Source organism: Pelecanus crispus, chromosome 3 (genome assembly GCF_030463565.1).
Source record: "Pelecanus crispus isolate bPelCri1 chromosome 3, bPelCri1.pri, whole genome shotgun sequence".
In the NCBI taxonomy this organism is placed as follows: domain Eukaryota; kingdom Metazoa; phylum Chordata; class Aves; order Pelecaniformes; family Pelecanidae; genus Pelecanus; species Pelecanus crispus.
In genome coordinates this window covers 31,518,997-31,533,471 of record NC_134645.1, presented here as the reverse complement: position 1 = coordinate 31,533,471, position 14,475 = coordinate 31,518,997, and the positions used below count along the sequence as shown (strand labels likewise).

The 14,475-nt window shown below is 43.8% G+C and overlaps 1 protein-coding gene across 1 annotated transcript; it reads left to right on the top strand.

Annotated features, from left to right (window-relative positions):
- The first annotated feature begins 732 nt into the window (after nucleotides 1–732).
- On the top strand, nucleotides 733–7,020 carry SRP9 (signal recognition particle 9). The gene is made up of 3 exons (XM_075707921.1): nucleotides 733–821; nucleotides 4,062–4,130; nucleotides 6,231–7,020. The coding sequence occupies exons 1-3, from the start codon at nucleotides 750–752 to the stop codon at nucleotides 6,348–6,350; spliced, it is 261 nt and encodes an 86-aa protein (XP_075564036.1). The 5' UTR covers nucleotides 733–749; the 3' UTR covers nucleotides 6,351–7,020.
- Nucleotides 7,021–14,475: the final 7,455 nt, after the last annotated feature.

The following is a 14,475-nucleotide window of genomic DNA, read 5'->3' as shown; positions in this document are numbered from 1 at the left end:
CGGCTGCCCCGGCGGCCCAGCAAAGCCAGCGAGCTGCTCCCAAATGTCCTTCCCGTTCAACATGGGGCCACCCTCCAGCTTCACAAAGCACCTTCCAGCCTGGGAAAAACTGGACTAGATCCTGTGGTAAAAGCGAGCCGAGCCCACATCACGCTCTGGGCCCGCTCGCCCGCCTGGCCGGGGCTGCCCTTCGCCCTCGGCCTCACCTCCCGCCGCGCCCTCCTGGCCAGCCAGGGCCCCTCGCCCCCACGCTGGCCCACCCGCGCCCCCAAACCTCCCCGTGGGGCCTCAGACCGGGAGACCGAGGCGGATGCGGCCCGCACCCGGCCTGGTAGAGCCCCGCAGGTGCCGCCCCCGCCGAGCGCCCAGCCCCGGGCGGGCTCCACGCCCCCCCCCGCCGGACGCGGGGCTCGAACTTGCGACGCCCGCCCGGCGGGCTGCCAGCCCGCGCCGCTCTGACGCGACGGCGCGGCCGCCAATGGGAGCCTTCGCCTCCGCGGTGGGCGGGGAGGTGCCTGCCGGCGTCCCGCCGCGCCTGGCGGGGTCGCTGTGGCAACGGCGCCGCCCTCCGGGCTGCCCTCTCTGCGCCGGCGGGGGGGACCGAATCTCTGAGTCATCCGCTTCCCGATTGGGCGACAATTTCCCGCCGACCAATGGGGGGTGCCGGCTTGCCGTGAGGCTGCCCCCGCCTTCGGCGCCATCTTGCCGCCGGCGGGAGGAGCGGAGCAGCGAGCCGGGCCGGCCCCGCCATGCCGCACTACCAGGCCTGGGAGGAGTTCACGCGCGCCGCCGAGAAGCTCTACCTCGCCGACCCCATGAAGGTGGGGTCGGGGCCGGGCCGAGAGGCTCCGCGGGCGGACGGAGGGACGGGCGGGCGGGCGGGCGGGGCCTCCGCCGCCCGCGGTAGGCCCGGGGGAGGTGCGGCTCTGGGCTGAGGCGGCGAGCGGGGACGGCTCGGTGTCTTCGGCGCTCTCGCTTGGTGTCCTCTGCCCGCCTGAGGAGGCAGGCGGTCCCTTGAGCCCCGGCGGGCCGCCCTCGCCGGGCGGTGCGGCTTCCCGGGGAGGATGCGTGTCCCAGCCGGGGCCTGGAGCCCGCTGCGGCGTCCCGCAGGGACTGCAGCTGCGCCGCGCCCGCCGGGAGCAGCGCTCCCGAAGGCGGCCCTGGCTGCGCGCAGGCCGGAGGGGTTTGTGGAGGTGTAGTCCAAGCGGGCTGCACGGTGGGGGGACAAGAAGCAGCAGCAATGAAGGGGGGTACTCGCTGATATCGCACCTGACCTTCCCTTTCCACGGAACAGGGGGGAGTTCTCATTTAACAGCCCAAAAACGTACACGGGGACGGTGTTCAGGTGTGTTATCGACGGCCCGTATGAACCTCGAGAACCCAACTTCAGAGATGTTGTGCTTATTCGCAGTGTACCTGTGTGTTAGAAACGGGCATTAAAAGAGTTCTGTTGAACGAAGAGTATGCTGAGAGTTGGTTTATTTTATGAGTTTACAGCATACGAGGTCATATCGTTTGAATTTGTCTCTCGAAAATATTAAAAGGAAGTATTCATCAGCTCTTACATTGCATTGCTGCCTGCAGTGTCACTTCCGACTGTAAAGTATTAGCTTCCTAAAGAATATTTGCTCTAGGAATTAACTTATTGGTATATGACTGATTTTTATTTCTGGTAACTTTTTCAGGAGTATAGGTTGTGCAAACATTAAAAGCAACTTTGGTCTTCAGAATAAGCATTGTATTTTAGCTAAGAAGTAGCACAAAAGGTAGTGTGGAACTCGTATGCCTGAGAGAACTTTGGTAAGAAAGGCATGCCTTTCCTCAACAAAAGTAGAAGACACAGAAAAACCTTCAGAAATAGTGTTTAACATGTGTCTTTAGCTAGCATGGTTGAACACTTCATATGCAATTGTCACCTGTTGTTGTGGTTTAACCCCAACTGGCAACTGAGCCCCACACAGCTGCTGGCTCACTCCCTGCTGCCCCCCCCACCCCAGTGGGATGGGGGAGAGAATTGGAAGGCTGAAAGTGAGAAAACTCTGGGTTGAGATGAAGACAGTTTAATAGGTAAATCAAAAGCTGCGCATACAAGCGAAGCAAACCAAGGAATTGATTCACTACTTCCCATGGGCAGGCAGGTGTTCAGCCATCTCCAGGAAAGCAGGGCTCAATCACATGTAATGGTTACTTGGGAAGACAAACGCCATCACTCCGAATGTCCCCCCCTTCCTTCTTCTGCCCCAGCTGTGTCCTCACCCACCTTCTTGTGCACCCCCAGCCTGCTTGCTGGTAGGACAGTCTGAGGGGCAGAAAAGACCTTCACTCTCTGTAAGCACTGTGCAGCAGTAACTAAAACATCCCTGTGTTATGAACACTGTTTCCAGCACAAATCCAAAACATAGCCCCATACTAGCTTCTATGAAGAAAACTAACTCTACCCTAGCCAAAACCAGCACACCTATCTACTGATAATAAAATAAATTGTTCTGTTTTGCCCGCTGTGCTCTGTAATATCCATTTAAATGAAAGCGTTTGGGAGGGGTGTCACTGCAGCCAGGAGTTGCTCTTGCCCTTTTCTTAAGGGACATCCAAAGGCAATCTCTTCCCATCCATGGCAATAAACGTGTCTATTTAGGGAGAAGTGCTGTGACCCTAGGCCCCAGGGTCGTGGCACAAGTACCCGCCTTTTAGTTCGCCAGAGAACTAGCCCGAAAAGCTTTTGTATGGAACTGGGCTTGTCAGGAAACTGAAGGCATAACAAGAGTTGTGGGAGATGGCCTTGTGTTCTTTGTGGGCTGGTGAGGCTAGGTAGTGAGTGGTCTTGCCTTTTGTGGGAGCACGTTATCTGCTGAGTCCATGCCTGCTGCTTGTGGCAGCTTCTCTTGTGCTTTTGGGCGCGCTCAGTCGAGAGATGTACTGTTATGCAGCTGTTGTGGTGGGAAGATGACAGTTTGTTAAACCAGAAGGGTAAATCTGACAAGATCCATCTCAGAGCAGGAATTTCAAAATGTTATTTTGTAGTCAAGGAGGTTGTTGACCATTAGCACAGGTCGCTCTGTACAACAAAGACCTGTTTATAGTGTGAGTTCAGAATGTTCTCAAAAGGACACCTCTGTTTTTGGTTACTGATGCTAGCTGAGACTACAAAAAATAGATATAAAGTCTCTGTGGCTAGCTCTGCATTCAGGAGGAAGCATTTAACATTCAGACAGTTGCTGAGGATGTTGATTTTTATCACCATGATTTTGAGAACTTTGGTGATTTGAGAGTCTGGAAGACTGTGGACAGGTTAAAACTCAGGGCAGGTGACTACTTTAGTAATTGGTTTAGTGAGAAGTTGAATGCTTGCTTTCAGACTTCAAATTTAGCCTTATTGAGTCTTGAAAGCAATTTAATTTGCAAGAACTCTCTTCAGTCTTCTGATTTTAGTTACTCTAAAAGTGTTATTCTTGTACTGTCCCTTTCCACTTGCAAAACATCAGAACACTTCAAATCTGTCTGTAGGCTTCAGTGCAGCTGTTGAATTAACTGTAGTGACTGGAAATACAACTTTTTAAGATAATAGTTTAGGTACCATAGAAGAAAAAGCAGTAATGTTGAGCTTACCCCACTAGGTTAATAGCTTTCAAGTCTTCATGTAGAACTTCTTTAAGTGTTTCAAGTCTGTAAACAGAAATTTCCATTTAGTTTTTCTGAAGTGTGGTATATAGCAAGGGGGTGTCTTGTATTGACATGACTCTGATAGTTTATCTTATCTGTCACTGAGGTGCTGTTGTTGCTGTATTTATAGCAGGTTTGAACATGCCCAACGTTAAGCTCCTGATGCTATTATAATAGCAGTTTAATACATTAGGCAGGGAAATGTGATGGTTCAACTTCCAGACCATCCTGGCTGTAGGGTTAGTGACCAGCAGAGCTGAGGACCACAACAGAGGTGGTGAAAATGCAAAGCAGTACATAATTCTAATAAAAAGCAGTCTGAATTTGGGTGGATTTCCTTCAGATACATTCTGAGACTTGTTAGCTGTAGGTGCTAATTAATAAAATGTTTGTCATTTCAGGTGCGGGTTGTTCTCAAATACCGACATTGTGATGGGAACCTCTGTATCAAAGTAACGGACGATGTAGCTGTAAGTACAGGATATATTCCCCTTTCAGGGCTTATTGTACCTCTCACAGATTTGGCTTTTGCTGTCAGTCAGCTTGTGAGCTCTTAGCCATTGCCTTGGGAGTGCCTGGCAGTTTTCTGAAAACTTCTTATGCCCAGTCTTCCATAGTTGCTGTGTCTGTGACTGACATTAACCTGTGGTTCAACTGCACAGTCCGTGGAGAGTTCTAACACTTCAGTGTTCTTTATGGGTGTCAACATAATTATTTGGGGATTCTATGAAAACAAGGAAAATGAGCACTACAAAAATCTTGGACCCTCTGTCTGTGTGAAAATGCTTCACGGAACTACATTGGTAGCTTCTGCTGAAGTATTTCAGGAGCATCTTCACGCAGATGTGTTTACTAATGTGAGCGTGGTCCTTTTAAGTTGTTCAGAGTGGTGGCAGCTTCTAACTGTAGGTTAAGCTCCTTATTTGTGATTATGAGGCAGTGGAGTGCTCTCAGACTGGATGACCAAGATTCGCTTGCAGTTCAGAGATCCCGACTTCTGAAATACTGTTAGGGTGTCAGTTGCGCATTCAGTAAAAACTGTGGTGCATAATGCACAACATGGAGTTCTGCAGCGACCTTCCAAGGGTTGCTGTACAAGGAGGTGGAGCAACTGTGCTTACTGGTTGCCCTTGTACTAAATAGCCTGGGAGGATGCTTAGAAACACACGTGGGGCTAGGATGTGAGATGGTGGGCAGCAGATAGAAATGCGTCAGCATGCATCAGTGTATGCCTGCTGACGTGCACACCAGCCACAGGTTCTTGGTGCTGGTGATGTAATAGCTGAGTTGTTGTTGTTCTGCAGTCCAGAGTAAGAAATGGTAGGCTCCCCTTCTCTTATCTTCAGATTTGGAAAAAACAGATTTCTTCTTCCCAGGAAAAGTAGCCTGGCATTGGTGTTTCCAATACATGGGAGAGATGTGAAACTCCAGTAATGACACTTCTTGACATGATAACAGGGCTTCTTGTGGGTGAGGTGTTGAGTATGGGGCACTGATAACAGGGGGAAGTGAAGGGTAATGACATTGAAATCTTCTATGGGGGAAGGTTGGCATCAGGTGATTCATGAACTTGGACTGTTTTCAGTCACAGGCCTTCTTACCTGCTTCCAGCCACGGGAAGCTGTTACACTGGTCGGGGAACAGGGGGTTGGTTTGGGTTTGTGGTTTTGTTTTTTTTTTTTTTTTTTCTGAAGGTGGGAAGGGAAGTTTTCCTTGCTGCTAACTCTGTAGAACTAAGATAGCTGAAGGAAAAAATAAAGTGTTTTTTCTACTGTTTGTCTCCGAATTAAAGTAGGAATTTAATGCTGGTAAAAGTTGCCGTGTTGACAGCACTGAAGAATGGAGCATCTGGGTTTTTTTTTTCATTGTTAAATCAGCTGGGGCAGTCATACTCATGCTGTACGGGTGTAAGGAGTTACTTAGTTTGCAGAAAAACCTAAGCAGTCTTTCTGTGATAAATCACTGGCATATTACTCTTGTTCCTTTTGCATTTACAGGCTTGTCACATGAAGGATTTCCTTTTGATCTTAATCAGATGTTATGTTCCTTATTTAGGACTGTCTTAGAAACAGCTTTTGCTTGGGGGAGGGGATCCTCTTCAGTGGGAAATACTGAACTGATTTTATGTCACTGGCAGTGTAACATTAAGGACTGTGAAAGGCAAAATAAACTTGCCTTCAGAATATAGAGAATAGGAAAGTAATTTCCAGGTTTAAAATCTGCTTCTATTTTTAGACAACACAAACAAGGGTGTCTTTAAAGACGGCTTTAAAACCCAAGTTTTAGCACCTTCTTTGAGAGAGAAGAAACTAGGATAAATCACGAGCTTCCCTGTTTTCAAAATGGAAGGTATGAGCCTGTCAGAGAAACTTAAATGTAAACGTAGATGCGTGTGTGTATTTTAAAACAGGGTAGGTATGTGTTGGTGCTGGCTCATGGTAACAACATGCCACAAATGAACATTTAAGTACTTACCTTGTTTTGTGTGTTCCAAGCACAAATTTGTTGCAACAGTAAACAGGATATAAACAGTTCAGTGAAATCTGATATTAAGCAACTTTCTCTTACAGTGTTTGCTGTATAGAACAGACCAGGCACAAGACGTAAAGAAGATCGAGAAATTCCACAGTCAGCTAATGCGACTCATGGTGGCTAAGGAATCCCGCAGTGCTGCCATGGAAACAGACTGAATTGCTGAAAATAAAATGAGTGCTCCGGTCATATTTCACTGGAAGAAAATATCTCTTGGATTTGAACGAATACTGGGACAGGAGATGCTTTTATGTACCGAAGTGGACTGATGACAAACCTGAAGCATTTCCCCCCTGCCCTAGACTCAGCTTTGGAAAACTAGGAAAATAAATGCTTTCAGTTGAAAGCTTATATTTATTTTTGGGAATCGAACAAGAAACTATTCTTACACATTGGGTATGCTAAGAAGACAAGTAAATATTTTAAATCTACAGTTCTTTAGTCTGAATTTGATGGGCTGCAAGCATATTTCTGGAAAGTTAGATTTTGTATAGTTTTCATTGTGTTCATACCTTATGCTGGTGTGTTTTCACAGCGAGAAGGTTTATTAACCTGACTAATACTGTAGCACGATGACTGGATCTAATAAATATTTACATAAATGATATACATCAGTGGGGTTTAGAAGAATGGATGTTTTCTGAACTGAAATGTTAAAATTGCCAATTTGTATTAGCACTGTCACAAGCAAGATTTTAGCTTTTAGTATTGATCTTGGTCATAAGCTGTGCAACATTATCTGTGATGCAGTTTGTAGAACTGTTATATTGGCTAAATAATTAAATATCTGTATTTTAAAACTTAAAACTTTGCTTGAATATTGCTAGAGATGATGAGGAGCTGGGAGTTTCTTTTCTGCTTATGCAAATATTGCTATTAAAAAATGCGTGTGGCTTTTTTCCAGTACTTGAACTATTTTATACTAGCAGGGGGAACCTTTTCCCATCCTTGCTTCAGGCAAAGTTGAAGTATATCAGCAAGATAAATTCTAGAAGCTCTTGCCTATTATGTTAATAGAAAAATGCAACCAAACACTATCCAGATTCCTTATTTTAGCAGCTTGCTAACTGTGCATTTTCAAATGCTGCATGTGGCAGGTGGATGTCAGCCAACGGAATAAATGGATGAAAACCAGCTTAATACTTAAATACCACTGTCAAAAATGGACCAATGCTCCTGTGGCTTAGACTTGGTTCTCACTGTTACCTCTGGTAGGGTGATGGAAGCCTTAATTGTCTTTTGCAAACACTTTTTGCTTGAAAACCCAGTAGCTGAAATTGGTACTTGCTTTGACTAGATCTTGCATACTTAAAACAGGATGGATTTTTTCAATGTAATTATGCTATTGGTATAACTAGGCTTTTCCAGGACTGGTTAGCACAAAAGTAGAGCAGAGCAATACAAAGACTTGTCTGTAGTGGCATTTTTATATAACAAAACAATCTACTTAAATAGCTACCTGTTGTCACTTACATAAAAATAATTGAGCTACTCGGAAGCAGTGGAGTTCCCATGTTTGCCAAGGGCTCGGAAAAAAAACCCAGGCTTGAATATTGCATTAGAGTACCCTTTCAGCTGAATGTATCATGTTGCATATTGTTGGAAAATAGTGCAATGCTAAATTCCCAGTGGCTCCTCAAATGCTACTCTACAGGGTGACTGGTACATATGTAACATTTTTCTTTTTGTATTGGCTTTTGAAATACGAATAAATCCAGAGAGAATGCTAACCTTTGTTCATAGTTAAACTTTGATAAGATACTGTAATGCTGAAAATGTTCCTTGATGCTCCAACTTATCTTAGTATTTGCAATACAGTATATTAAGTAGTTAGACAAAAAGTCTAAAACACTGTTCTGCACTGTGAATGGTTGCTATACAAAGTCATACAAGTGAAGATTTAAGCTGTTAAATTGGCAGGTGAAAAGGCTGTGCAGCTATTTTAGTGTAATTTTTGGACATCTTGTAAATTGGTTTGGCATGTAGATGTCTTCTGTGAGCTGAGGTACAGAAAGGCTTGAGTGGTATTTGCTCGTGCATGGAGGATAAAAGTAGAGAGAGCGAGAAGACTGTAGACAGACTTGGTGTACCAAGCCGCTGAAAGGCTTAAGCGATATACTTGAGCAGGTTTGAGAGCAGGGCAATTACAGTACTATATATTAGAGTAGCAGTTGTCAAGAAAAAAAAAAAAAAAGAGGCAGGGAAATGGATTTCTAGTTTTCTAAATTCAGAAAATATTTCTGTAAAACCATAAGGAAATATTAATGCTACTTTTGTAAGAGCACGTGTTGTTAAGCTTGTTCTCCCTGTAGTGACAGAAAAACTACAGTGGTTCTGTGCAGTCACAATACACAAGAATACTGATAAAGCTACTGCTTAAAAAAAAAAAGCTTTTGGAAACTTCTTTAGAAAAAGACGGGTGCTTCTAGACTTTGTCCTGGAATTTTCGGCAACTTCAATACTGTGTTCATGGGCTGGTAGAAAAGCTGTGAACTCAAAGCTCTGCGTATTCTTGCTTATACTCTTGTGGGGAGTGTGCATGTGTGCATGTGTACGCTGATCACTTCCCTAATAAACTTCCAGTGAGTTAGTCCATTACATTGCCAACTACTTGAATGTGTCCACTGGTATGTGTTGAAAAAATCAGCTTAATACGTCTGCTGCACCAAAGGGGTGATTGAATGCATTCCGTGTGAAGCACTGAATTGGGCAGCCCAGCGCGTCAGCAAGTGCTGATCACCAGCTCGGAGTTTGTGCCAATTACAGGCTGCAAGCAGGCAGCTCTGGAGTGGAAAGGCAGCCTCGGCACTTACAGACGGGTAACCTTCTTTGCAGAAGTGGAATGATTTTTAAAAAAAAGGATGTTTTTCCTTGCTATAGCTAGTTTTGTTACTGCATGTTAGTTATCTTCAGTAACTCTTCTGTTTTGTGAGAACAGTTTAATAAAGAATATGGGTCTTGTTATTGTACAAAGAAATTGGATTAGTTTACTCATGGAATTTATTCTGTTTTTCCGGTGTTCTCACTTCCTAGATTCTCCGAGTGTCTTGATTTCAGTTCTTCCTTTGTGCACCGGACTTAAGCTGACTTTGTGTCTGAGCTCTGTCTTACCCACAACTACATCACTTCTGTTTTCCTTTAGGGGTTTTAACCCGAGCTTCTCTGTATGTAGTCCATTCTGTAAGTGTGTTCTGGACTACAGGAAGATCCTTAAATTATCTGTAGAAGTGAGAATTTTGGTCACAGGTCTTTGTTTTAGAGATCCGTATGAAAGAGGCCTTTATTTCCACTGAAGCCCTGACCTAACACTTTTAAGAGTGACAGATTTATTCTGCAAAAGTGGATGCTTTAGTGCCTGAGTCTGTCAAAATCGGAAATGGAACTGAAGCCAAGCAGATGCTTTTAAAAATGTTTAAACTTGTCAATTATATTTCATCTCAGTAAGTTCCTTCCTGCAGTATAAAAGTGGGTAATATTCAACATTTTCCTGTAATAAATGTAAAGAAACCCTCGTTTCTGCCAGAAGCAGTCAGTAAGAGGTAGATGATCACTTATTACCATAGGTTGATCTTAAAGGATGACGTAATCTGGAAGGTGTGTTAGCCCTCTTGCAATAGGGAGAACAAATCCTCTCACTTAGGGATGGTAACACACTGTTGTCCCCCAATGCACCTGGGCTTTTTGACTTCTGTTCCTGACTTGGGAGAAGATAAAATTGTAATGCAGAAATGATACTGTAACCACATTCTAAATTAAGTTTGAGATTTAAAGTGGAAAAATTAATATATAGCAAATAGGTGGGGTTTTTCTGTATAACATCTAGACTGGAGATTCTGCACAAGTCCGATTTCCTTCAAGACTCTGTGAGCATTAGTGGGTGACTTTAGGGAGTAGGAGCTTAGCTGAAAACAGTATTATTCTTTGTACAATGCTCTGTGCTGAGGTAACTTAAATCTAATTGACTGAAACAAAGCTGTTTTGGTCAAGCATATCTAAGGAGTCGTCTTGTGAGGATCCTTTAAAAAAGGTATCTGCTAACTTTTTTTTTTTTTTAAAGGAAACTAGTCTATGAAGAACCACGTCTAGTTTTTGCTTAAGTTAATAGTGATTTGCTTTTCAAGACTTGGGAGCGTCTATTCTGAAAAGCTGATACCACTTTAAAGGTAGATGCTGCGGGACTCAAGATAACACAACTGTTTGTTTATAAAGATTCTTTTACAAAGGCTCTGAGAGTTCAAGGACTGGTATTTAAAAACAAGCAAGAGTTGAACTGTCTTTGTTGCTGGGGATGACATAAAAACATGCCTTTCATCTCTTGTTACTTTTACAATAATTAGACCCTTTAGAGTGACTTCCAGATAAACCTCCCCACCTTTATGCTGGGCTGAATTATCTCCTTTGAATTAACTACGCACTGACAGCAGATGTGGGCTTTTTAGTCTGTAGAAATGTTATTTTTGAGATGAGAATGATGCCACAGTATTTTAGAAGCAGATTAGTTACTCAGCAGAATACAAACCATGGTCGTTCGCTAACCTCTGCTTGTTATGCAAGTTTGTGTAGGTCCTGCAAACTGTTCTAACAGAGTAAATGCTCTCCAGGGAATGTGGGCTTCAACTGGACCATGTAAAACAAGTCTGTGGGAACTGAGCCAATAAAAACATGGTTATAGGTAGGTAGGTAGGTGTGTTCTTGGAGTCCCTTAATCGGAACGCAATTACTTTCTGCCATTCTAAAACCATCTAAAGTCATTAGTGGCATCTCTGAGTGCTCTCGTGTGAAAATGCCCAGTCTTCTGGCAAGAACCAGGGTGCTCAACCCATCAGTGCTCCTCACACAGACAGTTCCTAGGTGCTGCTATAAAACTAAGAGTACAGCGTTTCTCTTAAACTGTAATGTTGGTATTTATGAAAGTGTTTTCTGTTTAAATCAAGACCAGCTCTGAGCTCTGAGGATATTTTGCTTTGTTTTTGTAGCAAGTTTTGATTTTGTGCTCGCATTTTTCCGTCCCCTTTTTTGTGGTGATCCTTAGGCGTTTTGTTAGAACTTAAAACATCAGTCATACTGAGAGGTCTGGGAGACATTGGGGTTTTCATTTCCTTTGGAGTTGCGTTTGCATGTTGGGTTCATTTTTTGTCTAGAAGAAGTGGTATCTGTTCATAAAAGGACTGATCTGCGTTTGGCTTCTACTGAGCAGAATCTTCCTGAGTATAGGCATGTGTTTACAGCAAGATTTCAAAGACTGGTTTCTTGGAGAGGGGTTGAGTTTTCTGGACACCTGCTGAATGGCTTTGCTGGCTGGTTAGTGAGCAAATGAGAACTTGCTGTTCGCATTGGCTAGCAAAAGTACGTATTTTAACTGGATCACTTATGCATGTAAATACAGCCATCTATAATACAGTTCTGCTATCATTATGTGGCTAAAAGATGAAAGGCTTGCCTCGGGGCGCTGACAAATGAGCTCTGGCAAACTGTGTGTGTGGCTTAAAGATGTTACCTCCCAAAGGCATGTGCTCCTTTAAGGAGTCAGCAGGCAGGAGGATGGATGAATGCCTCAGACACCTCCGTGTGAAAGGCAATGGCTGTCTTTAGATTGCCATAAAAAGATACCTTTTAAATTTGGGGGCAGGAGGGAAGGTGACCTTTTCAGTGAGTGACTGACAGTTGGGGGTTTTTTGTGGTTTTTTTTTTTTAATTTTTTTAAGCACACTTGCTGTGGCAGTGCTACCATATGGCTGAGGGCAGTAACCAAACAAATAAACAAGATTCACCAGGGGATCATTCGTTTGTACCCAGAGGCAAACCTTCTCTGTGTTGGTCACGCAGCAGACCCACATAACACGTGCACGTGACTGTATTTAAACATGCAAATAACCAACCATGTTTTTAACAGAGCAAACAGCTTCTTTGCAAATAGCTGCTTAACCATTGCAGCAATATTCCCTGTTGATCATCTAATAAATGTGCAAAGACTGGGCTTCCACACCAGCCTAGGTCAATACAAGAGCTGGCTGCTCATCCCTGTTGCCCCTGTGGCACTGGTTCTAGTGTGCCTCAGAGCCTCAGCCGAACCATTTCAATCTACCAATGTATCAGAAAACTCCTTGATGTTCTGGAGGGCTGCTGGTTTGGGGTTCTGCCTGGTTAGTGTGCTGAGATGGCTTCACAACAGGTCAAGTGAGTGCTAGAGGTGGTTAAATGAAGCGGTTGGGAGCTCCCAAGAGGGGTGAGGAGAATGATGGGAGTGAAAGAGCCAGCAGTTAGATTGGTTTAGGCTGCCATGGAACCACAGCCTAAATAATTTGCACCTTGTATTTCCCTGACTTGCTTGTAAAAACCTCCTGTCTGTCCCATTAAACGCTCTGTAATGTACATGCCATACAATATTTGCCTAAAAACTAGATATGTCTGAATTTGTTTCTGTATCATTCTAGTTCATATGGATGGTACAGAAAGTGTGGAACCAAAGATTGTAGATGATATTCTCCCCAAAGGCCTGTAACACTCTGGTAGCCTCTCAAATGGAGTAACCAGAACTGAACACATGATACAAGGTGAAGATTTATAAAACTGTGTTGTAGTTCTTAACATTCTTCAAGTGCTGATGTTGGGGCAGGGGTTTAAGAAGGCATCATCATGTTGAAAGGGGTTTGTGACTGCAGTAGTAACTGTCCAGTGTGCAGTAGCTCCAAGCCAATAAATTCTTAAGGCGCCTCCAGCATACATCCAGGTGGCCAACCCTTGAAACGCCTGCAAATACTGAAGCACCTACTGGATAGCATTTCAGTGGTGGTGAGAATGGACTATTTTGATTTCATGATCAAAGAGTGTTTTTCTTCTTCATTCTTTTAACTTCTGTATTAAGCTTCCTTCTTTTCTGACTCTTCATTCCTTTCTTCTTTTTTCATTTGTTTTAAACTTACTCTTTCTCTTTAGATTTTTAAGATGTGTTCCTCTTATTTTCCTCTATCTGGTTGGTCATGGTGACTTTTTGGTTGGCGTGGGGGAAGAGGATTGTTATACAGCTGCATCTTTACTTTCTTCTGCTTGTAGGTGTAATAAAGGATTTTGTTCTCAAATCTGAGCTTTGGTAGGGGGAGAATCTGCATTGTCACATTTGCGAAGAGTACGTGTGTAGGTGTCACAGAAGCATGAGCAATAAACTGCATGACCAACTTCCTTATTCAACAGTAGTATATGAAAATATTTTTTCTGCATATCAAAAAGAGCACTTAGGCTTTAGCGAATGAGAAGTTCCTTCGGCTCAAACTCTTGCGTTGGAGTATCTACCTAGACTGCTGCAATTAATTTACTTTCCTGTAATGCAAATTGCATACTGCTTGACATTATTTCGACTGATGACTGCCTACCAGCCTACAGCTCATAATGGTTAGATATCAGCAATTCTCTGTAATAATTTCTCATTAATATCTGTCCCTTTTTTAAAACGATTCCTTGTATTGTAAGGTAAAAACTGTTCTCCAACCACATCTGTTGTCAGTTTCTCTGTGCTTACATGAATCTTTGTCAGAACTCTCTGCAGTTGCCCTCACACTAGTAGTCCCTTAAGTTTCTATCATAGCGATATCCTCTCCGCAATTTCTGTTTGCTGTAACAAACACCAGCTGCTTTAAAGGTGGATATAAGGCTGTGTAATGCTCCTCTACTTCAGATCGAGAATCCACGGCAAAAATAACTTTAAGGAATGCCAGACTGTGGAATTGCTCATGTTTTCAGTTTCTCTTGTTTGTTCGCTTTAGTGGTATTTGCATCTGCATTTTCCTTTGACAGGCTCTGGGAGTTGTACAGTTTTCACAATAAACAGCCAAAACAGTTCCAGTTAGGAGGAATGCATGTAAAGAGCTAAACCTGATGTAATCTTCTTCCATCCTCTGTATGTTTGAGGTAATGTCTTTGCTCATTGCTGTTTGCTGCTGCTGCTGCTGCCATAGGGCCTAAGGGCCCCACTGATGAACCAGGAGCATCGTGTGTTTAGTACTGTTAAAGCACAGAGAGAAAATAATATTAATGAATTGGCAATTTAAGATGGTTAGCACCTGCAGGAAGACATATATGCAAGAGTGATACCTCTGCGGTAGGAACTTTGAACTACCCTGTCAGCTTCATGAAAGGAAGAACTGGAAGGGACTACAGAGGTAGGCTGCCTTCCCGGATGGCTGTAAGACACCTGTTTTAACAATATGGGACAGCCGGGATAAAGTATGAAACTACTTCTTTAACAAGTTGTAGAGGCTGGAATTACTGGCTAACTAGAGGTTTGGG